At 45.1% G+C, this 23695-nt stretch overlaps 1 protein-coding gene across 1 annotated transcript in view; it reads left to right on the top strand.

The window, feature by feature from the left end:
* Positions 1-3926: 3926 nt before the first annotated feature.
* The window catches only part of LOC111870914 (ras-related protein Rab-7L1), a 140259-nt gene continuing 120490 nt past the window's right edge, over positions 3927-23695 (top strand). Inside the window, exon 1 of the mRNA XM_023863547.2 lies at positions 3927-4207. Coding sequence (XP_023719315.1) covers positions 4175-4207 — 33 coding nt within the window. The 5' untranslated portion in view covers positions 3927-4174. The remainder of the gene's footprint in view (positions 4208-23695) is intronic.

The raw sequence follows: 23695 nt of genomic DNA, 5'->3' as shown, positions 1-23695 counted from the left end.
TATATATATATATATATTTTTGTACCTTACTCTTTTTGTTGCGTGTGGGTGTATCTCTGTCTATTTGTTTATTTAATGTGCTTCATTTTCTCATTTGCCACTTCATATTTCTTTTACCTTACAAATCTAAATAATCTGTGAAGGAATTAATTTTTCTCCATCTATATTTTAAGATAAATTTGTAAGTTTATGTACAAAATAATATAGAAATTGTAATGCAGTTACATCTGAATTGATAGGAATTTTATCTAGTATTTGATGTCAGAACTGAATTGTTTAGTCACACTTGATCTCCCACAAGAAAATAATGTAAACAGATGTGTCATATTTTTATCCAGAGTTATGTTATGGATATTTCCCATTTGTGGCTTATTTTCTGTTGCATTGGTTTTCTATTTCCTTAAGTCATCTTCCAGGCCACTTGTCACTAGCTGCAACTGATGGTGCCTGTTTAGATTTTGCAGAGGAACGACATTGGCTATTGTCTGGCTTGAAATCATTCAGTTGACAGATTACTGACTTTTCTTGACAAGTTTGTGTTATCACTGAACACAGCACGTTTCTTACAATCTTGAATTCTGGTTTGGCTGTTCGGCAGGAACCTTGGGACCTAGTGCGTATGTTCCTGAATACAGACCAGTCAGATGTAACTTCAGTAGCATGTAACATACATAGCTCTACAATCTTAACATGAGACCTCACTGTAATTATTACATTCAGAAACTGCATTGAAGAAAAATTGCATTTCATCTCCAGTATAAACCATTTATAGCTTGAAATTAAATGTTACCATTTTGATGAATGTTTAAAATGAGAGAAGATGTGATTTGTGTTGAAGTTGTTCGATGGTCCATGTGCTGAACAAGAAGGGATGCCAGTTAGTGTCTTTTCTGAAAGTAGCCTATAGTTCATTCCATCCTCTAGAAAGCGAGGCCAGTGCCAAAATGTACGTGACTATAGGTGGAGTATATTACAGTATTTATCTTTACTGATCAGTGTAAATCCAGCCTGTGTTAAGTTTAATAAAAGTAATTTTGTTTGAATCCATTATGTTTTAGAGAGGACACTGGCTGTTTGTATGCCATTCTGAAACTGATGTATCAAGCCTTGGAAACAGTGATCGTGCTTTGCAAAATGCACCTTTATTAATTTTTTTCAGTTACATAAATAAGATTGCGATGAAATTAATGCAAATGTACTTTTATACTATTTGAAATTTTCATAGTGGTGGGTATTCAGACTGTGGCCTTCTGAATATGACACCGTGTAGTCTTGTAGGTCAGTATCAGTGTTTTGGAGTTTTCACAAGACTACGTGGTGTAAAAACACAAAACATACAGTCTGAAGCATGGTGTAATTATTTTGGTAAATTACAAGACTTGTTTGGAAGTCATTATAAGAAATTGAATACATTCTGCTGCTATATAGCATTTCAGTATGATGGCTCTTGAAATATGTAGGTCACATGGTCTGTTTTCATTGGATGTTGAGACACGTTGCATTGCAGTTGCTGCTTGATTCAGGTCAAGGATTGTGTTTGTGTGATGACGATATTCTGACTGCTCACCTGAAATGGATGATGTGCCCAGAGGAAGTGTGATGGATTGTTCTATGCAGGAAATGCAGACATTGTAAGGAAGGAGGGAGGGACAAAAGGATGATAATGGAATTGCATAGAGATCTCTAAACACTGCTCCAGTACTCTGTTTTTTTTTTTCTTCTTTCTTTTTCCATACAAGTACAGTGTTATTAATATTATATTTTTAATGGTTTGAAACAAACTTGGACATAGCCAGATTTAAAATATATAGTCCTATCATATTTTTTTCTTTTCTTTATTTTTAACACCTGTGATGTATTAAATATGATCTCAAAATAATTCTTACATTGTATGTCATTATAGAGCAAAAAGGAAAAAATAAAGCTTAAACTGATTTGTTTGTAGCTATAAAGAGAGAAGCAATATTGAACTAAGTAAAGCGTATATTTGAGAGGCAATACAAATAAAGATAGCTTCTTTTGTTGGTAATAAATAGACTTTGTGTTCATTTCTTTGACTGCCCTGACAAACCAGTCATGTGGACAGAGCTTGTGACAAATGATCACAGTACACTGGCAGGCATACCAATATGTCTGTAAGGTATAGTCAGTCCCACATCATGGGCATCGTCAGGTGGAAGTTATCATTTGATAGTTACAGATATTGAGAAGAGGGAAGTTCGGAAATGTACTGTGATGTTACCAGCAGAAACCAAGCAAATCCACTTGAACCCTGACCCAAGACCGCTTTCAAATTCATTACATGAATACAGAGAAACATTACTGCTGCTCAAGAAGATACAGAAGTGTGTTTTGGTAAACTGGTTTAAGTTAAGATTCTTTCAGCTGCCTTGAACATGGAGGCAGCAGGTTTCACTGAAACGTAGCCACATGCATGCCATGGCCGTAACTTTGGGGAGGTTGGTAGCTAAAACTGTTTGCCACGTATACAACAGCTTGTAGCCAGTACAGTTCGTTCGCATAAAGAAGTGGACAATTTGGCAGGACACAAGGTCCCTTGATACCTGCACTGTCTGGCAGTGCAGCTGTTCTCTGCAAAGTTGACCTGCTGTGAATGAATTGAGAGCACCTTTTTCTCCTGTGGCTCCTTTCTTGCTGTGGGGTGGGGACAATGAACACTGGTTGCAGCAACAGGTAAAGGAAAGGAGATTGAGCTTTGTTATTGGTAGGAGCAGAAGACCTAATGTCCTGTTCAATTGGCCTTGTCAGCCTAAACAAAGAAAAGACTGTTTACTTTTCATTGATCCTTACATTCTTAATTTTGGCATCCATTATTGGATGGGAGGCTGGTCAGCTGCACAATTTTTGCCTCTTTCAGTGGGTAATAAGATACCGAAAAATGCTAATACAAAATTAATTGAACTGGCTATCATTGTGTGCATTCCCTGAGATATGAAGTAAAGAGCATCTGAGAAAACGATTTCCATACATGGTTACAGTAAAATTACACTTGCAAACAAAAAGTAAGTACTGGTAATGAGGTCTGACTCAAAATTCTTTGATGAAACTGAAGGTGAAGATAGTTAATCACATTACAGTGGTAACAGTATGTACCACTTGCTGTGCATTAAAATACTGTCCATTTTCTCCAAACAGTATTTTATATGATACAACAAATGCAGTTTCCCTAAACAGTAATAACCATTTGGTCTTAGTAGTGACTTTGCAGGGTTTTTTTGTGAAATAGGAAGTGAATTATTTAAAATAGTTGCATAAATGAAAGTTAAGAAGTGCGGTATGTAGGCCCTAAGTCAGAATTTACAATATCTGATGTAAAAAATCTTTGACTAATTGTCTTCATGATTTTTTTTTTAATTTAGCCTTTCTTACCAAGCAGCACTAGTACATAAACTGTGTACACATGCACTTTTACTGGTTAAGCATCATTGTTTTTATACATGAATGGTTATATGAAACTTTTACATAATTTTTAATGACATGATTATATCAAACCTGCTATAAATAAAAATGTGTTGTTCTGAAGCCAACATGGTGATACTGGTGAGAAGGGCGGACACACAGAATGAATGCATGTGAGAGCAGTTGGAAGATCAGGTTATGGATGAGAGGATACTAAACTGATTCTTAAAGGAACAGGTTATGAGGGTGTGGTCTGGATTCTTCTAGCTCAGGATAGTCACATGGAGGGTTCCTGTGCACTCAATAAAGAATATTCGGGTTCCATAGAAAGCTAGGAGTGCCTTGACCAGCGCAACAATTATAATTTTCATAATAAAGACTGCTCCATGGGGTTGGTTGCCGTGAAGTTATCGAAATGTTGAGGTTAAGACAGTTGACAGGTGGCAGCACTGTCTATCGAGTTTGAACGAATATCGGATGTAACGTCATGATAATAAGAATGAGGTTGCGGTGGCGAGTTAGAAGCTATGCAATTGAAATCGTTTTCTGAAATACGTGTAGCAGTCGATTATCGTTCAAAATAAGCGGAAGTAGCCATTGTAATTGCGCCTTTTCGCAAGGTCAACCGACGTGTTCGTTTAGTTAGTGTTGCTCGACTGCTAAGCTTGTTCGCGTCTGAAGTTTCTTCTACGAGTGGTGAAGCGTGTCAACAAGGCAAACAGTAGTAACTAAGAATGATCGTATTTGTGTGTCGATGCTACAACCAAGTTGCTTGCAGCTAGACGAGGTATGTTGTAGTAATGGCATTATACTTGCAGGGATTAAGCTGTGTAGTAGCAGTATAACGTCTCGCAGAACATGAATAATAATGTAATATATGAATGCGGAAAATAGGTTGAGAACATGCTACAGTTGATACGGCGTTAGGTGATATAATTGACACGGAAATCAGCTAGTACAGAGACCGCAGTGACTACTTGGGCGTACTCTTTATATCCGAAGCTGAATCCGGTCAGTTCGTATCATGTGACGTCACCGACGGAAAGGACAGTGGGCAGAGCGCCAAAAGTACCAAATACGTCACTGACAATAATCGCCACCGATGAGTGCGCGATAACCGTTAAGAAACATTCATGTTTTATAATAATTTTTTGTGGTCCAGAATACTGTTGCGACAAGTGGAAAGAGTTTCTTTGCGAGTATGATGTACGGGCGGTATCCGTTCCCCTGCCAGCAATATTATCAAAGCTGATGAAGAATTTGAAACATTAACAGGTCACAGACTCGAATGACGCATTTGACCCTTTTTTACTATATGGCCCAAACAATGAAACTAGCTTGTAACGTAAATGAAAATAGCATGATTCTTCGTCTTGTCCCATGCATTGAAACAGTGTTCAGTTTTACCCAGGCACAAATTCGCGGTAAATCAAAACTGACCGTGTTACATTTTGGAAAAGGTTCCCCCATACCCACTCCAAGAAAGACAAAGTAACTCCTCTACCCTCGTTTGAAACGTCAGCCTGTTAATTGGTTGCAAAAGTTTGCAACTAAATAAGATCGTACAGAACTGTAAAACAAATTTTAAACTAAGTGAACTTTTTTGAAGCCAGCTCTACTTGAGCCCAAAGTGAAGTGCTGTGTCTAGGCAGAACGGACGATCGAATTGATTGATACTTTATCCAATACTATTTACTGTGCAGTACAGTAAACAGTATTACATATAGTACTGTAACAGGATGCTTAAATACGAGATTAATACTTTATCATTCGAAAGAAGCGAAGAAGTTTTCGTGCAGAGTAAAATATCTCCCTTCAATTTCTCCAAAGCGAAGGAATTGTGAATGCAGTGTACCCATACTTCCGCCCACAGTCATGGTGATTTCTATGCTAAACCAGTATAACATTAACATCGAATTCGTTCAGCAGGGCTGCATTTGAGGGGAGCGACTGGGACGGTGGCCCTGGTGCCGCAATAAAACAGAAATACACTCCTCAGGTCTTGGTGAGACAGCTGCTTCTCCGAAATCACGAAAAGTTAGTCTCCATTTTTAATTGTTTTTTCTTGGCACTACAGCCCCAGTAGGCCTAGGCCTACCTCCATGAACTCCGGCCCATTTTTAATTACTGTAAGAAATAATTCCGCTAACTATGAGCCGATTGTATAGAAAATGTGGGAATCTCAACATCTCACAACCCTATGGGTCTCCACGGCCTGTTACAGGGATACCTTTTTTTTTTCGCTTAGTGGGGGTTGGAGTCCAAATTGGGTCCACTCGGCACAGCGGCCACTGATTGGCCTATTGTAGCCTGCCCCGCGTGGTTATGATGATGGAGAATTTGGTGGAATGAAGATTGGCAGGGGAAATCGAAGTACTCTGAGAAAACCTCCCCAGCGCCACTTTGTCCATCACAAATCCCACTTGACCAGACTCGGGCCACCGCGGTGGAAAGCCAGCGACTGACCGCTTGAGCTGTGGTGCGGCCCTCGAATACCTTTACTTTATTTACTCACTTTTAATAAGAAAATTATCATAAACGAAATTTATTGTTAGTGGCGGGGACTTCCACATTTTGAGTGCCCCGGGGCAACTACAACTGTTATACAGGAAGTGTAAACAAATGTGCAACAAGAAGAGAGAAATTGGCAATCACAGGACGGCCCATGTGAAATGAGGATTGCGACTTACGCGTCGGCTGTCCAGTAGGAAGCCAATGCGGTACTGCTGATGTCTACTCCAGTGTACAGCCAACTGGAGCAAACTGTCCTTTCTCAGCAGTGACAGTGACCGTCTGGGTTGTAACACCGTGTACTTTGATACAAGCCCACCGAGCTTATCACCCCCATCTCGAGGACCGCAGGAAACCAACAGTAAGTTTCTGAAGACAGACTCCTGCCAAACTACACGGCGTCACAACCCAGAAGACCGAGATAGTGATACCTGAAAGAGGCACACGGTGATCCTGATGTTATCTCTGTTCGACATGAACATAATTGGTCGTTGTTATTTCACTTCTGGACTGAACTATTGTTTTTTAGATTAGCGCCAACAGTTCTGTGCCATAAGGGTTTCAGGTCCCAGCTCCCCACAACTTTTGAATCACTGTATCGGTAATGAAGGGCGCACGCTTCCCACCTGAAGGGCCTTCTCGTGTGGTGGCTCGGGGGTTTCTGACCTGATCGCAAGGTGCACTGCAAAATGCCTTTCGCATATGCTGGTGTTCAGGACAACTTAATAATGGTACTTTAGATGAACAACTGACGCTCGCTTTTGTGTTTCGTATCCGTCCTGTGTGCTCCTAATTCTTTCCACTCGAATAAGGCCACTGACCTTCGCCTGTTGTCGTGATATAAAAACAGCAATTTCTGCAACAGTCACCTGTTCTCTGTGTGGGGTGAATGGCTACCAACTGCTTGGGTATCGAAACTTCCATCTCCAATGTCAGCATTCTCCAGAGCCATTATAAGGCTCGAAATCACCTGTCAGGAAGCCCGGTGAATGAACCCGAATTTCTGCACACGTGGGGGCCCTGTAGGCATCGAGTGTATGCCCATTGTTGTAAATAAGATGTAGTGTTTCCTGTGAAGTGAGAACTATTGTTTAAATATTATATGAAAAATCCACTGTAATGCAGCCCTACCAACGTTAATATCAAGCAGTGAAGTCCATGCTCAATTTCTGTGTTTTGTTGATACGTAACCCTTTACCTTGGGTCGCGCCATAACTCAAGCGGTTAGTCGCTGGCTTCCCACCGCGGCGGCCCGGGTTCGATCCCGGGTCTGGTCAAGTGGGATTTGTGGTGGACAAAGTGGCGCTGGGGCAGGTTTTCACCGAGTACTTCGGTTTCCCCTGCCAATCTTCATTCCACCAATTGCTCCACAGTCACCCTCACCTATCATCTGGGGCTGGTACAATAGGCCAGAAGTGGCCGCAGTACAATGAACTTAGTCCCACCCCGACCGCGCCATAGCTCAAGCGGTTAGTCGCCGGCTTCCCATCGCGGTGGCCCGGGTTCGATCCCGGGATCTGGTCAAGTGGGATTTATGGTGGACAAAGTGGCGCTGGGGCAGGTTTTCTCCGAGTACTTCGGTTTCCCCTGCCAATCTTCATTCCACCAATTGCTCCACAGTCACCCTCACCTATCATCTGGGGCTGGTACAATAGGCCAGAAGTGGCCGCAGTACAAGGGACTTAGTCCCACCCCACTAGCAATCTCACCTATCATCTGGGGCTGGTACAATAGGCCAGAAGTGGCCGCAGTACAATGAACTTAGTCCCACCCCGACCGCGCCATAGCTCAAGCGGTTAGTCGCCGGCTTCCCATCGCGGTGGCCCGGGTTCGATCCCGGGATCTGGTCAAGTGGGATTTATGGTGGACAAAGTGGCGCTGGGGCAGGTTTTCTCCGAGTACTTCGGTTTCCCCTGCCAATCTTCATTCCACCAATTGCTCCACAGTCACCCTCACCTATCATCTGGGGCTGGTAAAATAGGCCAGAAGTGGCCTTAGTTCCACCCCACTAGCAATAAAAAAAACTTTACCTTTTTCAGTTGCTAGCGCTTTACCCTCTGTCGGAAATCGATAAATCCGAGGGGGCACTGCCTGGGAACCTTCAAAGTAGGAAAAAGAACATTATGCCCCCCCCCCCCAATATATTTTCTGTCCGTCGTTTTAGACTTGAAAGGGCAGCTGAAACACGCCTAGTTGCTTAAACATCAGCTCCAGTCGTGAAGGTCACAGTCTTCGGGGACCTACACGGCTTCACATTCAAGCGACAGTTATCACCGCCACAAGAACCTCAGCTTCGTGTCAGTGCCTTCTCTGAAGTCATCAAAGTATGGTTAAACTAGTTTGTTGTATTGGTTTGGGGAGCTTATTTCACTGTAGTTGACGAGCGAGAAAGGCATATGAAAGTAGCTGCGAGGCAGGATGGACAAGGAGGACCTGCCCCTCCAGTTGCAGTGCAGATGGCTCGCAACGGCATGTGCAGTTCTTCAGCCGAAAACAACAGAGGTTCAATAAACAGGTTAATTCCCTTTCTTCACATCAGCCTGTTCAGCCTCATTTATGACTCCATCTCTTCCTTTGTCTTCCCACGTCTCTTTTTCGTGGTTCTTTCAGTTCCATTCATTTTCTGGGGATCTTTGTTCCCACTCTTTATATTGTCGCGATTTTAGAGTGACTGCAGACGGGGTCTGGTTTGGTGATTAGATTTATCGATCACTTACAGAACTTAATCACAGATCACTACGACAGCTTAGCTGAGTTATACACTCCCAAGGTCACCAGTAACTACAGCTACCCCTGTAACAGGCCGCGGAGGCCCGTAGGGTTGTGAGACGTCGAGGCTCCCACATCTTCTAGAGAATCAGGCTCACAGACGACGATGAGGTCAGCCCGACGCGCCGGCCGCCCATTACCTCCAGGAAGATTCCTGATGCTCATTGATGTTAGATTCTGAGTCGACCCCAGGACCGTGGTGCGGTCTACTACTCCGGATTTTTGTTAGACGGACTGAGGAAGACCATGAAAAACCTCAGTCAGGGAACATGTATCCCGGCCGAGTTTCGAACTGAACACCTCTCGAATACGAGTGTTAGAGAGTTATGATTGAAGTAGTGGTTTTGGGGTAGTCTGGTACGTGGCTACCAGTTTTACCATTTTAGTATAGCTGTCTGATATGAGTTTATATCTAAATACTATTTGACTGGACGAACTGAGCAAAGGAATGATAGCACGTCTCGAGCCTGTGGCTTCTCGTATATTTTGCTGAAATGCAGTAACTTCCGCCGGTATAATATTAAAATGGATCTTGGAAAAGGAGGTCCGTGTTGTTCTGAATCGATATCAGATGACTCTTCGTAAGGACTGTATCTTGACTGCTTTGGAATTTCGGCTTCATATGCGACATGTGGATGGCGACATGGTGTGCGCGAAGGCACACTGGTTGCTGTGTGTACCACCTGCTTTAACTTTCAGAAAGTGTATTTCCGTGTTTCATATGCGAAGCACATTAAACAATAATCGTTTCCCCAAACAACATTAACCCATTGGTTGTTGTCATGGAGACGGAATATTTCCTCTGAAGTAAGGAATGAAGTTTAAGTACTGTTTAGACGAATTATGAATGGTCAGCGTTTTGCATCGAATTCGTGTTTCTCTTTGGGCCGATTAACATTGTCTAGGAGGGTGGATGAACCCCTGAAACGTTTTGCATGTGACGGTGAAGAGAAAATTCCCGGTGGGAGGCGAATTCTTGTCGTTTAGGCCTGTACATATAACGTAATCTACTGAGCTATCTCGTCTCTGTTGAATTTTAAGGCAACTGAATCTCAAGGAAGTACAGATTGCTCATCCTAGCCCAGATCAGGGGCTTTGGTGCCTATAGTTCTGTTCCCACCCCCTGACTCAGTTTTTCATTTTACCTGCCACACAAGGGAGCTCTGTTGTCCCCCCTGAGCAGTCTGCTTGCTACTGCTTAGTAACCTGTATCTTGCTTCCTGGCAACAGCCGGGACTCGCATCCTCTCACGAGTGTGTACAGCTACGAACTGTGTCTCGGTTGTTCATAAGAGACTTGCAGCTCCACAACACCTGCGCTTGTTAGCAGAAACAAGACAAATGCGCGTCCACACATATTGCAGCCAGATCTCGTTTGTTCGATGAACAAGTGATTTTGCGTAGTTCAGACTCTGCTGTAGTGCAGGACACTGCAAACATGCGACAAGAGCAGAATAACACAGCTGCTGAAATCATACGCGTCACACGAATGGCAAAACGAACAAGTGAAGTTATAACATATTAAAAGAATAGAAAGAAACGGTTCAGATAAGTTGTACGCACATTCTCGTGCAGGGCTGACTTTGACTACGTTGCAAATGCGATCGTGTGTTGACCACTGATGGGCCGGTAAAGCCGGTTTCGACAAAATCGACATTTCGCATGTGGGCTCCTAGTGCACGTGCCGTTACCTTCCTAAGTATACCAGCGACGGAGTTTCATTTAGTGAGATGATCACCATAAAGTACTAAAATTCGATTAAAATCGTTCTAGCCGTTTTCGAGAAAATTGCTATTTCGTGTATTCGGACCGTTGTAACGGGCGTTTATGTTTGCAGATAGAATGTCCATTTTTATCGGGTATCGTCTGTGATAGATAAACGAGAATACAGTCCGTCCAACCGTCCCGACGCTAGCGAGGCGCACATTCATACGTATAGACGGACGGACGGACAGACAAATTCGACTACTGAACTTCTACCTTGCGTCCTCTTTGCATTTCCCACTTAACTTGAGCCAGTTGCTGCCGGTCGCCCAGCAGCGCAGCCTCATAGCACCGCGATGCAACAATTCGTTTCGTGAATCCCCGGACCTACATCACAGTCACATGTATCTGCCGAAACTGGCAGTATTGCTGCCATAATTAGAATTGTTATTAGACAGTGGACAGGGTAGAACCCTGAAGATGAGGGCAGTACGATTCTTCTTAATGCCGGTAGGTATTATCAGACTACACGGCGTCAGGTCCCAGAAGACGGTGACGCCGTGGGGACTTCAAATATCGTATTGCTGTGCGAAGCGAGAGGCGTCGCGCATAAAGCGCTGTGCACCCTTGTGGGTGTGCTTGCGTTCACTTGCTAAGAAGTTTGGTTTTTATCGAATTTTGGCCTTGAAGCCATCGGAAGTCGCGTTTCCTGCTGGCTGAAGGAATAACAGAAGGTTATACCTCCCCAAATCCGATTACAGATTTATGTATAAAACTTGTATTGAGAGGCCCACTACCTGCAGCTTTTCATTTCATTTCAATTTTTATTTCTTTTCTCTCATTTTGAACCTGTTTCAGCACCCCAGTTCCATCCACACTGAGGCCCCCCTCCTCAATAATTTTTTGTCTGGTTTTACCTCGTGTGGAAGGTTTATATGTGAGAATGTAGTTTCAGTCTGGGACTCGCCACGGACCCAGCGACTGTCAGCTGTCTGTGGCCTTGTACCCATGTAGTGGCATTGCGTGCAAATCTGTGCCTAAGTTTGTGTGGTTCAGAATTCGTCTCTTCTTCTGTACCTGCTCTCAGGGTTTGGCTCTGTGTGCGAGCTGGTAGCTAGGCAACCGTAACCAATTTCACAGTGCTAAAGTGATCTATGTCCATCGTTTGTTTCCTCTCTGAGCAACCGTTTCGTTCATAAATCATCATGCGGAGCTACAGCGATAAATAACATTATAGTATTCATGAATGGTAACAAATATCCGTGACAATGTCACAGTAAATAAGCACTTCCAGTATATAAGAAGAGTTTATTGTAGAACAAAATAAAGTATGGAGAAGAAATGACGCCACGTGCTTTATTGACGTCGAACTATGAAGTAATAGTAGTTCCTACAGTTGAATACTGTCTTCCGGCATGCGATGCATGCAAAGCTCTGCTTGCTCATTGTGTCTGGGCTGGTTGCTTACGTTTCGACCCTAAAAATGGAGGTCGTACTTTCTTCCGAAACGTCGGGGAACATGTACCGAAACACGGCGTCACATCCAAGAGCATAATACTGTTTACGCTCGATGTATGATTCCCGGCATAACAGTTGAAGGGCCAAAGGCGTGCTGACTTTCTGCGCCTTCGCGTGCCCACAGGATAAGGTGCACAACCTACCGGCGTGGGTCTTGCTCAAGTGCTGTGCTGTATGTCCGTCTTACGTTGCCAGCAAACACTGATCCTAGCCATCGGTTTATATAAATTTGTTTCTTATTTCTAGTGGCAATACTGAAAACGGGGCCCCTTAAAGCCATCCACTGCAGTCCACTCCATACCCTCAGAGCACAATGCCGTTACCTGCATTTGGATGTTGCCTTCCGAATCGTCACGTTCGAAGAGAGGTTTTCCACCAAAATTATGCGTGCATTTCTGGTCTGATTCGAGCTACATGTCAGGTCTGTCGTACCCGGACAAAGTAACGTTGGCATTTTCTTCCTTCCCTGCTCTCAATGAGATCGTGTAAGGGATCTCTTCCTCAGCAGCTGTGCAGATTTGCAGCAAAACTTGGCATTTGCATGGGATTTGACGTTCTCGCATCGAAGAATATTAAGATTACGGCCCTCTGACATGTGACTACGTGTTATCCGCATCTAACAAACTGTACGGCGTCACACCCCAGGTGATCATATTTAGCGCATGGCCCGTGTTTCCTTCAGAAGTTGGCCGCTATCAGGACATGATCTCTGAGAGATGCAGAGTTTGAAGAACACTCCTTGTAGCTTCAGCTGTATTGTACGTGGGACACAGTAGATAAACGCAACAAGGCTGCAAGAAAGGAAGGTAAATATTTGAGAACTCATTATCTGAAGGCAAAGCTATGCAATAAATTGGAAGACGGGATGTTAGTCGTGCGACTAGAATCAGCCGCGCTCCTGTACTGCCTTTGCAGAAGCTTCACTTTCACGTAAACAAGATATGAGAAAACAGTTCGTACCTCACAGGAAACAGTTACGTGTCCGCTACAAAGCCCAACCGATTAATGCTGTTTACTGTGAGATCCGTACGGAACACATAAATACACTGTGTGGGCAGAGTGCAGAGTTTCAGTATGTTACAGCAGGTGGCTAGTACAGTTACCACTGTGCTCTAAGCTGCAGGTTTTCATATTCTTACTCCGTGCTTCCACGAGAATTCTGGGATCCTCGTTAGCCACCGCTTATTAATTACGAAAATTCATTTCTTCACGAATATCAGGTTTAAAGTTAACATTAATTTACACGGTGGACTTCAGAATTGGGTGGTAAAGAAGGGCTTTGGCGTTTGCACCCGAAATTGTAGACGGCGTGCAGAAGGGGTGTGAGAGCCCGACTGCACAAATAGTTATATTGGTAGTGAGGGCTGGCAACATGTGACACTAGCTACTAGAGTTGAGCACAGACGTGACTTCAGAATTTCTAAAAAGATCAGTTACAGTTCCTCGGAAGATATTAATTAAAGTCATGTTATTTTCTGGATAGACGTATGTGGGAGGATAATTCTGAGCTGGATCTTAGAGAGAAAAGATAGGATGGGGTGGTATGGATTGGATCGATCTGGCTCACGATAGGAAGCATTGGAGGGCTCTTGTGAACGCGGTAATGAACCTTCGGGTTCCATAAAATGGTAGTAAATTCTTGGGTAGCTAAGCGACTGACAGCTTCTTAAGAAGGGCTTACCTCGGTGTAGTTATGTATTTTCTGGGCGGTTTAGTGACGCTTTATAGGACAGTGGCCGTTATATGTACTGCTTTCGTTAAAATTCTCTGCATTCAGGCCAATGGGTGTAATTGTCTGTCCCATACTATTCTGACAGTAAGCAGCGACTGTTTCGTAACACCGCTTGGCCTTCGAAATTGAGATGCAGTTTGTTTTCTGTAAGGTGGGAATTGAACTGTAGATAGTGTTTCGATCAGCGCCATGCTTAAGAAACGTGTATCTCCAGCGAGCGCTTGAGGTTTGCTTAGTTTGTTGTTTGGAACACGGCCACTGTGATGTTGGGGCGGGATGTAAGGATGAAGCAACCCCCTTAGGGGGGCCAGGTGCAGATGGCTACCGCAGCCCTCCGTCTCACACTTAGTAGGGAGTCGTTCACTTGCTGAAGCTGGTAATCTAGTACAGAATGAAAAGGCGTTGTCGTTAGGTTTGGTGGCCTGATGACCGGCCACTGCTGCTGTCAATTCTCCATTACAGAGAGATGCAAAATATTTTGCAGGAGTGTAAATATTTACGAATTTACGTAATATATCAAATGCCCGCCCATTGTGGAACCCCTCTTCAAAAGTTCACCACTGATAGGCGCCCGTATATATACATACATGCTGAATAGCGTGCCACGTGGACTGCATTGTCATCATTAAACAGGAAGATGGCAAGTTACAGCTTCGTCCAGGTCAACACGGCCTGGGGGTATTCATTTAATGGTTATCGGCGTGATTTGTTTTAATTCTCTGCTTTTGCTGGGTTTGTTTCCCGATTGTTAATTAATGCTGGTTGTAATACCTTTAATCGCCACCCTGTAGAATTGGTTCAGTGGTTCATCTTCAGTTTTAAGTTGGACTGTTGCTGGAATATTGTACAAGGTATCTTCTGTGTTTCTATATATATCGTGTCTTGTGTTACTTCTGGTGGCCGCAGTTAGGGGCCATTGCGCCCAATAGAANTTTCCCCCCCCCCCCTGAAGACGAAGACTTTCCACTCTACGAAACGTCTTTTCACATACAAATTAGAACTATGGGCAATGATCAGAGAACTGATCTTCATTGTAAGGTTCGAGGTTTGATACTAGGCCACTATGCTCCCCTGTCATATGAGTATATTACCCCGAAACGTCGGGCTTTCTCCACACTACGCGGCGTCACAACACAACAGTCACTGCTGTGCAATTCCTTCCCACTGAAAGATTCATCGCGCTCCTTACGGCATGCAGAAGAGCTTGGCGAAGCTGCCGCGCGGGATAACTGGATGACAGGAGCTATCAGCAGGCTTTTGTTCCGTGACCCCCCCCCCACAATCCGATATCTGTACCGTGCCTTTGTTTCCTGTATCCGCGGGAAATAAGTTGCTTGAATTTGGACAACTTTATTCGCAGGATATTTTAATGCCACGGAGGAAATGGTATCAGAACAAGGAAATGCACGTTGGCTAGGGGATCATGGAAATAGGAAATGACGCCGTTGATGACGTCATCAGATACCACTGGCTACACGAAGCGTAAGACGAGATGACACGCCGAAAGTTGGGCGGGGGACAGTGGCGTGTCTCTTTACGTCACGTACGTGCGGGTGCTACGTTGCCAAATTATCACACTAATGGTAGTTACTTTGAGGTGAGGGCCGCGCCATAGCTCAAGTGGTTAGTCGCTGGCTTCCCACCCGGGTCTGGGCAAGTGGGATTTGTGGTGGACAAAGTGGCGCTGGGATAGGTTTTCTCCAAGTACTTTGGTTTCCCCTGCCAATCTTCATTCCACCAATTGCTCCACAATCACGCTCACCTATCATCTGGGGCTGGTACAGTAGGCCAGAAGTGGCCGCAGTACAAGGGACTTAGTCCCACCCCACTAGCAATAAAAAATACTTTGAGGTGAAGTTGCCGCGCACGCGTGCAATGCTGCAAGTCTGTGCCTTCATGAAGCAACATTCACAGGTTGCGTACAGTTTTCAGGCGGAAACCTGCCGCGTGAAACACGGCTTATTTGTTTAGATAACCTGCCCAGGAAAAGTCAATTTTCTTATTAAAATACAAAGAACTGTAAATTTTGCTTATTTTGCATGCGCGTGCAACTTGGTCTGTCTCATTAAGGGAGAACGTAACTGTAGGGTGTGTGAAAACAGGGTGCTTTATATTTTTTACTTTTCTCCAAACATTAGGTCTATCAGATGAAGATAAGATGGGTGCGGTATGTAGCATGAGTGGGATAGATGACATATCGATGTGACCACGAGAAACGAGCCAGATTCACGCAGCTCAGGATAGGATCCAGTGGCGACTTAGCGACTGCCAGCTTCTCGAAGTACGACCACGTTTACAGCCTCCGTGTTTTCATAGTAACGTAAATCTTATTTTCCGTTGGAGTGGATTCGCTCCTTCCGTTTCGCACGTAAACAAGATAGCCCTGCTGGCTGGCTATAAACATACAGATGATAAACTGGGGCTGGTGGTTAGCCTCGTTGCACTTTGTAGCCAGTGCTACCAAACTTCGGTGCGCTGATACCACTGGGACGGCATTTGCATGCAGACCTGCACACTAACTCCGCTCCGTCTCCTCTCTGTGGAACCGTACCGCCGGGTGTATAACTTAACCCTTTAAAGTACACTGCTCTAACATTAAGACAACTTTGCAATTTGCTTGTACTCCGTATTCTTACAATAAACAGCGCTTATTTCTGTGGGCCGATCTGTATAACAGACAGGCAGTGGTTCCTTTAACGAAAAACAAAATGACCTCTAAATATTACGCTTTTAGATGTTGGGGCCGATCTGTATAACAGACAGGCAGTGGTTCCTTTAACGAAAAACAAAATGACCTCTAAATATTACGCTTTTAGATGTTGGGGCCGATCTGTATAACAGACAGGCAGTGGTTCCTTTAACGAAAAACAAAATGACCTCTAAATATTACGCTTTTAGATTTTGGGGCCGATCTGTATAACAGACAGGCAGCGGTTCCTATAACGAAAAACATAATTACCTCTAAATATTACGCAAGTACGAGGATGTTGGGGCCGATCTGTATAAGACAGGCAGTGGTTCCTGTAACGAAAAACAAAATGACCTCTAAATATTACGCATATAGATGCACGTAAGGCTTCAAGGGTTGAAGAACCCTTTACCCAAAACCTCTGAAATCATGTTTTCCATTGTTAAGAAATATGCATAGGAACCGGGATAGTGCAGTCGGTGGAGCGACTGGCCGAGGGGTCGGAGTTCAAGTCCTAGCAGAAGCAGAATTTTTCTGATCTCCACGGCTCTTGGGTCGACCCAGCCTCCTATCCAATTGGTACCCGGGGCACTTTCCGCGTGTGTAAAGCGACCGGGGCAAGCAGCTGACCACTTGCCTCCATGTAGTGCTGAGGTCAAGAATACGCGGGTCTATACATTCACTCCCCCATACGTCTTCAAGGCATAGTGCTTGATTAATTAAGCACAGGGACAGCTTCACCTTTACCTTAGAAAATATGTATAAATATTCATTGCGACTAACACACGGACGCTGCAGACTCGTATTCGCGAGGTACTCGGTTCGAATCTCGGCCACGGCACCGGCTATTCTGATCGAGATTTCGTGGTTCTTGTCAGTACCTCCATGTCGCGACTTTTATGGCCGCATCCTACCAAATTTTCCAAATTCATTGTTCGTCTGTGATCCTACCATTGGGTGCTATATGTACTAAATAACCCATAACATGACAGACATGATCAGGTGGAACAGATTGTGATATATTCACACACACTGTCCGAAGGGAAAACATGCAAAAGGAAGACAACGAAAAGATGGAAGATCCAGTTCCAGGAAATCGGTGTTGGAGTCCGAACAGACTAACACGTCTAACCCTTCAGAAAGAATATATTGTCAAGCGTTCAGAAAACTGCTACTGGAAGATATTTCAGCAGCAGTCAGTCTCGCTTATCTCGGTTCCCTCGCAGTTTGACCTGTAACACGTGTTAACCAGACAGTGGTCTCTCAGTAGGTCAAGTTGTCCGAGGTTACCAGATAGTGTCATGTTGAGTACTGCGATAAGACTAAACAAACTTAATCGTATTCTGCGGGACAGACAGACGCAGTTTTAATTTTCATGNTCTTTTGCATTCGTCAGATATTGGAGAAAAAATGGGAGTACGATGAGACAGTACATCAGCTATTTTAAGACTTCAAGAAAGCCTATGATTCAGTTAGGAGGGAAGTATTGTACAATATTCTGATAGAGTTTGGGATACCCATGAAACTAGGTAGCCGATTAAAATGTGTTTAAACGAAACGTATAGTAGAGTCCGTATAGGTAATCATTTGTCTCATAAATTTCCTATCCAGAATGGTCTAAAACAAGGAGACGCTTTATCGCGACTCATTTTCAACTTTGTCTTAGAATATGCAATTACGAAGGTCCAGGAAAACCAGGTGTTACTGAAATTAAACGGGACACATAAGCTGTTGGCCTATGCCGATGATGTGAATCTACTGGGTGATAATGTAGATATCATAAAGAAGAACACACAAACTTTAATTGACGCAAGTAAAGGGGTTGATCTAGAGGTAAACACAGAGAAAACTAAGTATGTGGTGCTGTCTTGTCACCAAAATCATGACATAAAGATAGGAAATAGATGTTTTGAAAATGTGGCCCAGTTCAGATATTAGGGAACAACGATAACAGATCGAAACCTGATTGAGAAGGAAATTAAGAGGCGATTGAACTCGGGTAACGCTTGCTACCATTCAGTCCAGAACCTTTTGTCTTCTCGTCTGCTGTCCAAAAACATAAAAATTAGAATATGCAAAACTATAATTTTGTCTGTGGTTCTGTATGGGTGTGAAACTTGGTCTCTGACATTAAGGGAGGAGCAGAGACTGAGGGTGTTTGAGAACAGGGTGTTGAGGAGAATATTTGGACCGAAGAGAGATTAAGTGACAGGAGGATGGAGAAAACTGCACAGTGAGGAGCTTCATAACCTGTACTTTTCTCCAAGTATAATTAGAATGATCAAGTCAGGGAGGATGAGGTGGGCAGGTCATGTAGCACGAATGAGGAGACGAGGAATACGTATAGGATACTGGTGGGAAAGCCAGAAGGAAAGAGACCACAGGGAAGACCAAGGCGTAGGTGGGTGGACAATATTAGAATGGATATTAGAGAGATAGGATGGGATGGTATGGATTGGATAGATCTCGCTCAGGATAGGGATCAGTGGAGGGCTCTTGTGAACACGGTAATGAACATTCGGGTTCCATAAAATGCTGGGGAATTCTTGAGTAGCTGCAGAATTGGCGGCTCCTCCGGAAGGGCTCAGCTCCTTGAGTAAGTAAGTAAGGCGCTGCCCCTCCCTTGGGATGCACCGCCGTCTAGTCTAGTATAATAAATGTTGCACTGTTTCATTGGAACCTTCAGCACAAAAAGGTGTTCCGTGGAGTGGCAGATTAGTGCAGACATTTCGGAAGAACCTGCTGCAGGCTACTTCGAAACGCACTGTACTGTGTCACATTCCAGAAGACAATCTTTTTAGTCACATCTGTGACATCCTCAAATCATGCACAAGTTGTTTTATGAGACTGACAAGTAAAACCGTCCCTGAGCTAATTAAGCACTACATCACGATGACGTAGGGTTCCACGCATTCATAACCCAGGCCCTCGTTGGGGTGAGTAGAGAGGTTCATACCCCAGCCGGTTTACTTCCTGTATACTTTGGTTTGGAGGCTGGGTGGTCCCCTGAAGTGGTGAAGACGAAACGTCTACCTCTGCTGGGCATAGTTGATGTAGTGGCGTCGCGAAGCCGCGAGTGCAGGGGAACCCACTGTCGTGTCTGTGTGTTGCGTGTCACCTGACAAGGAAACGCCGAGCGCAGTATGCATTTGAGCAGTTGCGACCCCTGGATACGCATAGTTCACGCGCCTGCGAGGGGTGTCACAAGTGTCCTAGCGTCAGCTGTGGCTGTCTCAGCGAAAATTCGATGTTTCATGTTCAGGAAGAATTTGCGAAGTGGTCATGGTATATTTGCAGGGACGGATGAAGGCAAGACGGGTGTCAGTTGCAGCCCCATTTGCGACCGGGAACTTGAAGAAGCCCTTATGATCGGATTCATGTGACCTACTGGAGAACTGTGAGGGCGGGAGAGGATGCGATTGTGTGGAGTGGCGGGTCACTGAGTCAGTGAGTTAGTGGCAGTTTGACCAGCCGTAGCCTTTTGTGCCTTGTGAATTCCTCCCCCCCCTGTTTGTGTGCCGAGTGCGGTTCTTCTGTCTCTAAATGGCCGTCAGAAGTCACACCTGTGAGGGACCAGGATGAATGGGGTTGGGGAAGGGGAGGGGAAGTGAAGTAGTTTGAACTGCCTTTACAAAGGGCTGAGCTGTAAACTGCTTTGGAAAACCTGGGGAAAATTAAATTGCGTGATCTGTTGCAGGCAGTTGCGTAAGACGCGTGGACTCTCTGTCTGGGTTATTTGAACCCTGTAACATGTAATGGTAACTATATGTACCATCTGCCCTAGATCCTGCTGAAACGAGCATTCTTCTCCTGGGAAGCATGTGTAACAATTTATGGAATACAATCTAGCGTTCTGTTTAACATTAAGACTTAACTTTGACGAACTGTACACTTTCTTTCATGTAGGGCTACATCTTGTAATCCCTCGATGATTGTCGCAGGTTGTATTAGAGCTTTGGAGGCTCCCGTGACTCCTTACATGGGCGATCTTCCTTATTAATCCTTACCAAAACGCCAGCAGTTGGGACTTGCAAGGGGTACTGGTCGCTGTTACCCTGAAGTCGCGAGCTCATGTAGGTAGAAAGTGGCTGAGAGTTTCCTGTTTCTCCACTTCCGGCACTACAAGGGGTAGTGCGATATGCATCCCCCACAAGAACACCGGCAGGGGGGGGGACTGTTCTTTTAGAGCGTCGCTGCGTTCCCAAAGCAAGACGTCGTTATGATACTAGAGCCTGTTGGCACGAAATGCTGGGGTTGAGTGATTTCGCATAACCCCACCCCCTTGGAGTGGGGTGAGACAGCCTACTCGGTACGTCGGCCACTGTTGGGCCCATTGTACCAGCCCCGGATGATAGATGATGAGTGTGGAGAAGTCGGTGGGATGAGAATTGGCAGGGGAAACCGTGCGTAATTGTGTACTCTTCTTCCGGGCTAAATGCACACGAACAGTCATAAGCATATAGCACGGCTGGAGGACCAGAAAGCGTGCACATAGATGGGACAGTGGTCTGACGTAAAAGGTGAGGTCGAAATACTGGGTTGGAAACGTTCAAAGCGCTCGATTGCTTTTCGATCGTCTGCTGCAAGGTGGCTCCTACCATCCGCATCGCTACGGTGAGGAGGGAGGAAGGGAACCACATAATCTGTTTCAGACTTAGTTTTAAACTAAGATCCAGAATAACTCAGTCGGTATACCTACGGGCTGCACTGTCTGGGTTCGATTCCCGGCGGGGCAAGATTTGTATCTTATTCATAACGTCCAGATCGGCTTTGGGATCCACGCAGCTTCCTATATAACAGACAGCAATAGCGTGAATGTGAACATGTCCGTCCCGTGTCGAGGTGAAGATTGGTTTCGCACGCGTGTTCATGGCGTGATGCACAGGCACAGTTTTATCCAACCTTCCTTTTAACAATAGTTTCGTCGATTGCTGTAAGGTTGTGGGCCTGTATATTCTGATGCTGTATATCACTACATAGCACCAAACGAACGCGCCATAGCTCAAGCGGTTAGTCGCCGGCTTCCCACCGCCCCGGCCAGGGTTCGATCCCAGGTCTGGTCAAGTGGGATTTGTGGTGGACAAAGTGGCGCTGGGGCAGGTTTTCTCCGAGTACTTCGGGTTTCCCCTGCCAATCTTCATTCCACCAATTGCTTCACAGTCACCCTCACCTATCATCTGGGGCTGGTACAATAGGTCAAAAGTGGCCGCAGTACAAGGGACTTAGTCCCACCCCATTAGCAATAAAGAAAATACCACCAAACGATAGGGCGAATTGACAAGGATTTGGAAGGAAATGTTTGCGGTCAGATCGAGGTATTATCCCGGCATTTGCCTGTAGGGACTGAGAAAAACCGCGAAGAAACTCAGGGTAGCCGGGCCAACTTTCCTAATATAAGCCGCATATGTCACCACTGCACCTCATTCCCCGGTGATCGCTTGCTGAGTGGGCTGAACCTCCACTGGACAGGTTCGGTAGCATCAAGAATGTTTTCTTCTCCATGTTGTCCAGACCGGCTCTGGGGCCCACCCAGCCTCCTATCCAGTGAGTGCCTGGAGCTCTTTCCCCGGGGATAAAGCGGCCGAGGCGTGAAGCTGACCGCTCAGTGCTAATTAGTGCCGAGGTCAAGAAAATTTGGATCTGTACATCCACTCCCCCATACGCCTTCATGGCGAAGTGCTTAATTAGTTAAGCACAGGGACAGCTTTACCTTAGTAAGTGGAGAGGGTTCCCAGCTGATTGTTTGGGAACACGTTCTAGTGACAGTGTTTGAGTATGATGGCGGCAGTTACGTCACAGGCTCAATCTGTTACCAAGAGCATGGCAAGCCGCGTGGACAGTCCGTTCCCAGGGCCGTCCTTGAACTGGAACTGGGCACTGCGATTCCAGGAAATACGCACATGCAAAAAAACAAGATCCTGGAATAACAGTGATCAGAAATATAATGCATAGTATGAGGCTGTTAATTTTGCTTTGTCCTTATGTTTTTGTGCATTCGCAGGAAGATAATAGTTTATAATTAAATCCACCATAAATATATCCTCTCGCCTTAACTACGCACGACTTTCACACGCACTCACGCAACCTCAACTACTCCAGAAACTGCGACCTGCTCCTGTAGCATTACGCAATTCTGTCTGTCATCATGCGAACGTAACTTCATTTGTGGGCCCTCTCGTCAGCAGCTAGCGGACAGCCCACAGAAACGAGTCTCCACTGCTAAGAGCCGGGAGTCACCTCAGTTGGTCCATTCTCAGTAATCAGTAATGTAACAGTAAAGTTACACATGTTCTCAATTAATTACCACACCATGTAGGCGTATGGAGACTTGAGGTATAACTCCACTCATCATTAACCCGGTCACTAGATGGAGTTGAGTGACTTCCATGCATCGGCCCCTTAACCCCCCGGGAAACGACCAACGGTGTCCATTCAATATGAGGCTCGGCGGGTCCTGGAGCCGGTCTGGACGTTTTGGATGAGAGAAAAATCTGTTAACCCTGCTGGGAATCAAACCCTGATTACTCTGTTGTTCAGCCTCAGTCACTATCCCTGCCCCCAGCCGTGGTGGAAAGCTTCCCGTCAGATTATGTAAGAATTGAAGTTTTCACGGCGGTGACTATGTTAGTCTACAGCAACCTGCTCAAGCTGGTTCCTCGCTCGCAGATTTTTCTACCCTGAAGATGGAGGCGATACGTCACTCCGAAACATCAGTTCACACAAGATCTACACGGCGCCACATCCCAGAAGACGACATTCTTCACTTCCCGTGAAGTTTCCTTGTCGTAAATAAGCTAGACTTGAGTCGTTGTTGCCCTGATGCGGCCGAGTGACCTCGACATGGGAGGACAGGTGCGACGTGGCGGTTTATAAGGGTGGAAGAAACAAGTTGGCGGGAAACAAATCTGTGGTACGCACCCCCACCCAGCTGTCTGTCACTCTATCGCTCTCCAGGTGTTGCTGCGCCTATAGGAAACCCAAGGAATTCCTAAACACCGTCAGCTGTTTCAAATCTTGTACCTGTGTTACGTGATGGGTGAAATGCTTCTCTGTCTTTTCCGGGCCTGGAAAACAAAGCAGGCGCTGCGGTTGTTGCTTCTGGGCCGACATCCACCTTGCCGTTAACTCCATGGAGCTGACGGTCGCTCAGCTGGTCAGGAGATTAGCTGTCAGTTGTGCAACATGAAGACCATTATCGTGTCCACTACAATCAGCCACTGAACCCTAACTCCGCCCTTTGAACCAGCCCACACCCTGACTTTCCTTTCATTGGCATCTAAACCTCGTAAGCAGTCTCTTCAGATTTCCTGACTAGGTGTGTACTGTACCACACATCTCATACTTCTTGGCTTG

This window comes from Cryptotermes secundus, unplaced genomic scaffold (genome assembly GCF_002891405.2).
Source record: "Cryptotermes secundus unplaced genomic scaffold, Csec_1.0 scaffold928, whole genome shotgun sequence".
Lineage (NCBI taxonomy): Eukaryota > Metazoa > Arthropoda > Insecta > Blattodea > Kalotermitidae > Cryptotermes > Cryptotermes secundus.
This window is presented reverse-complemented; position numbering and strand designations above follow the sequence as displayed.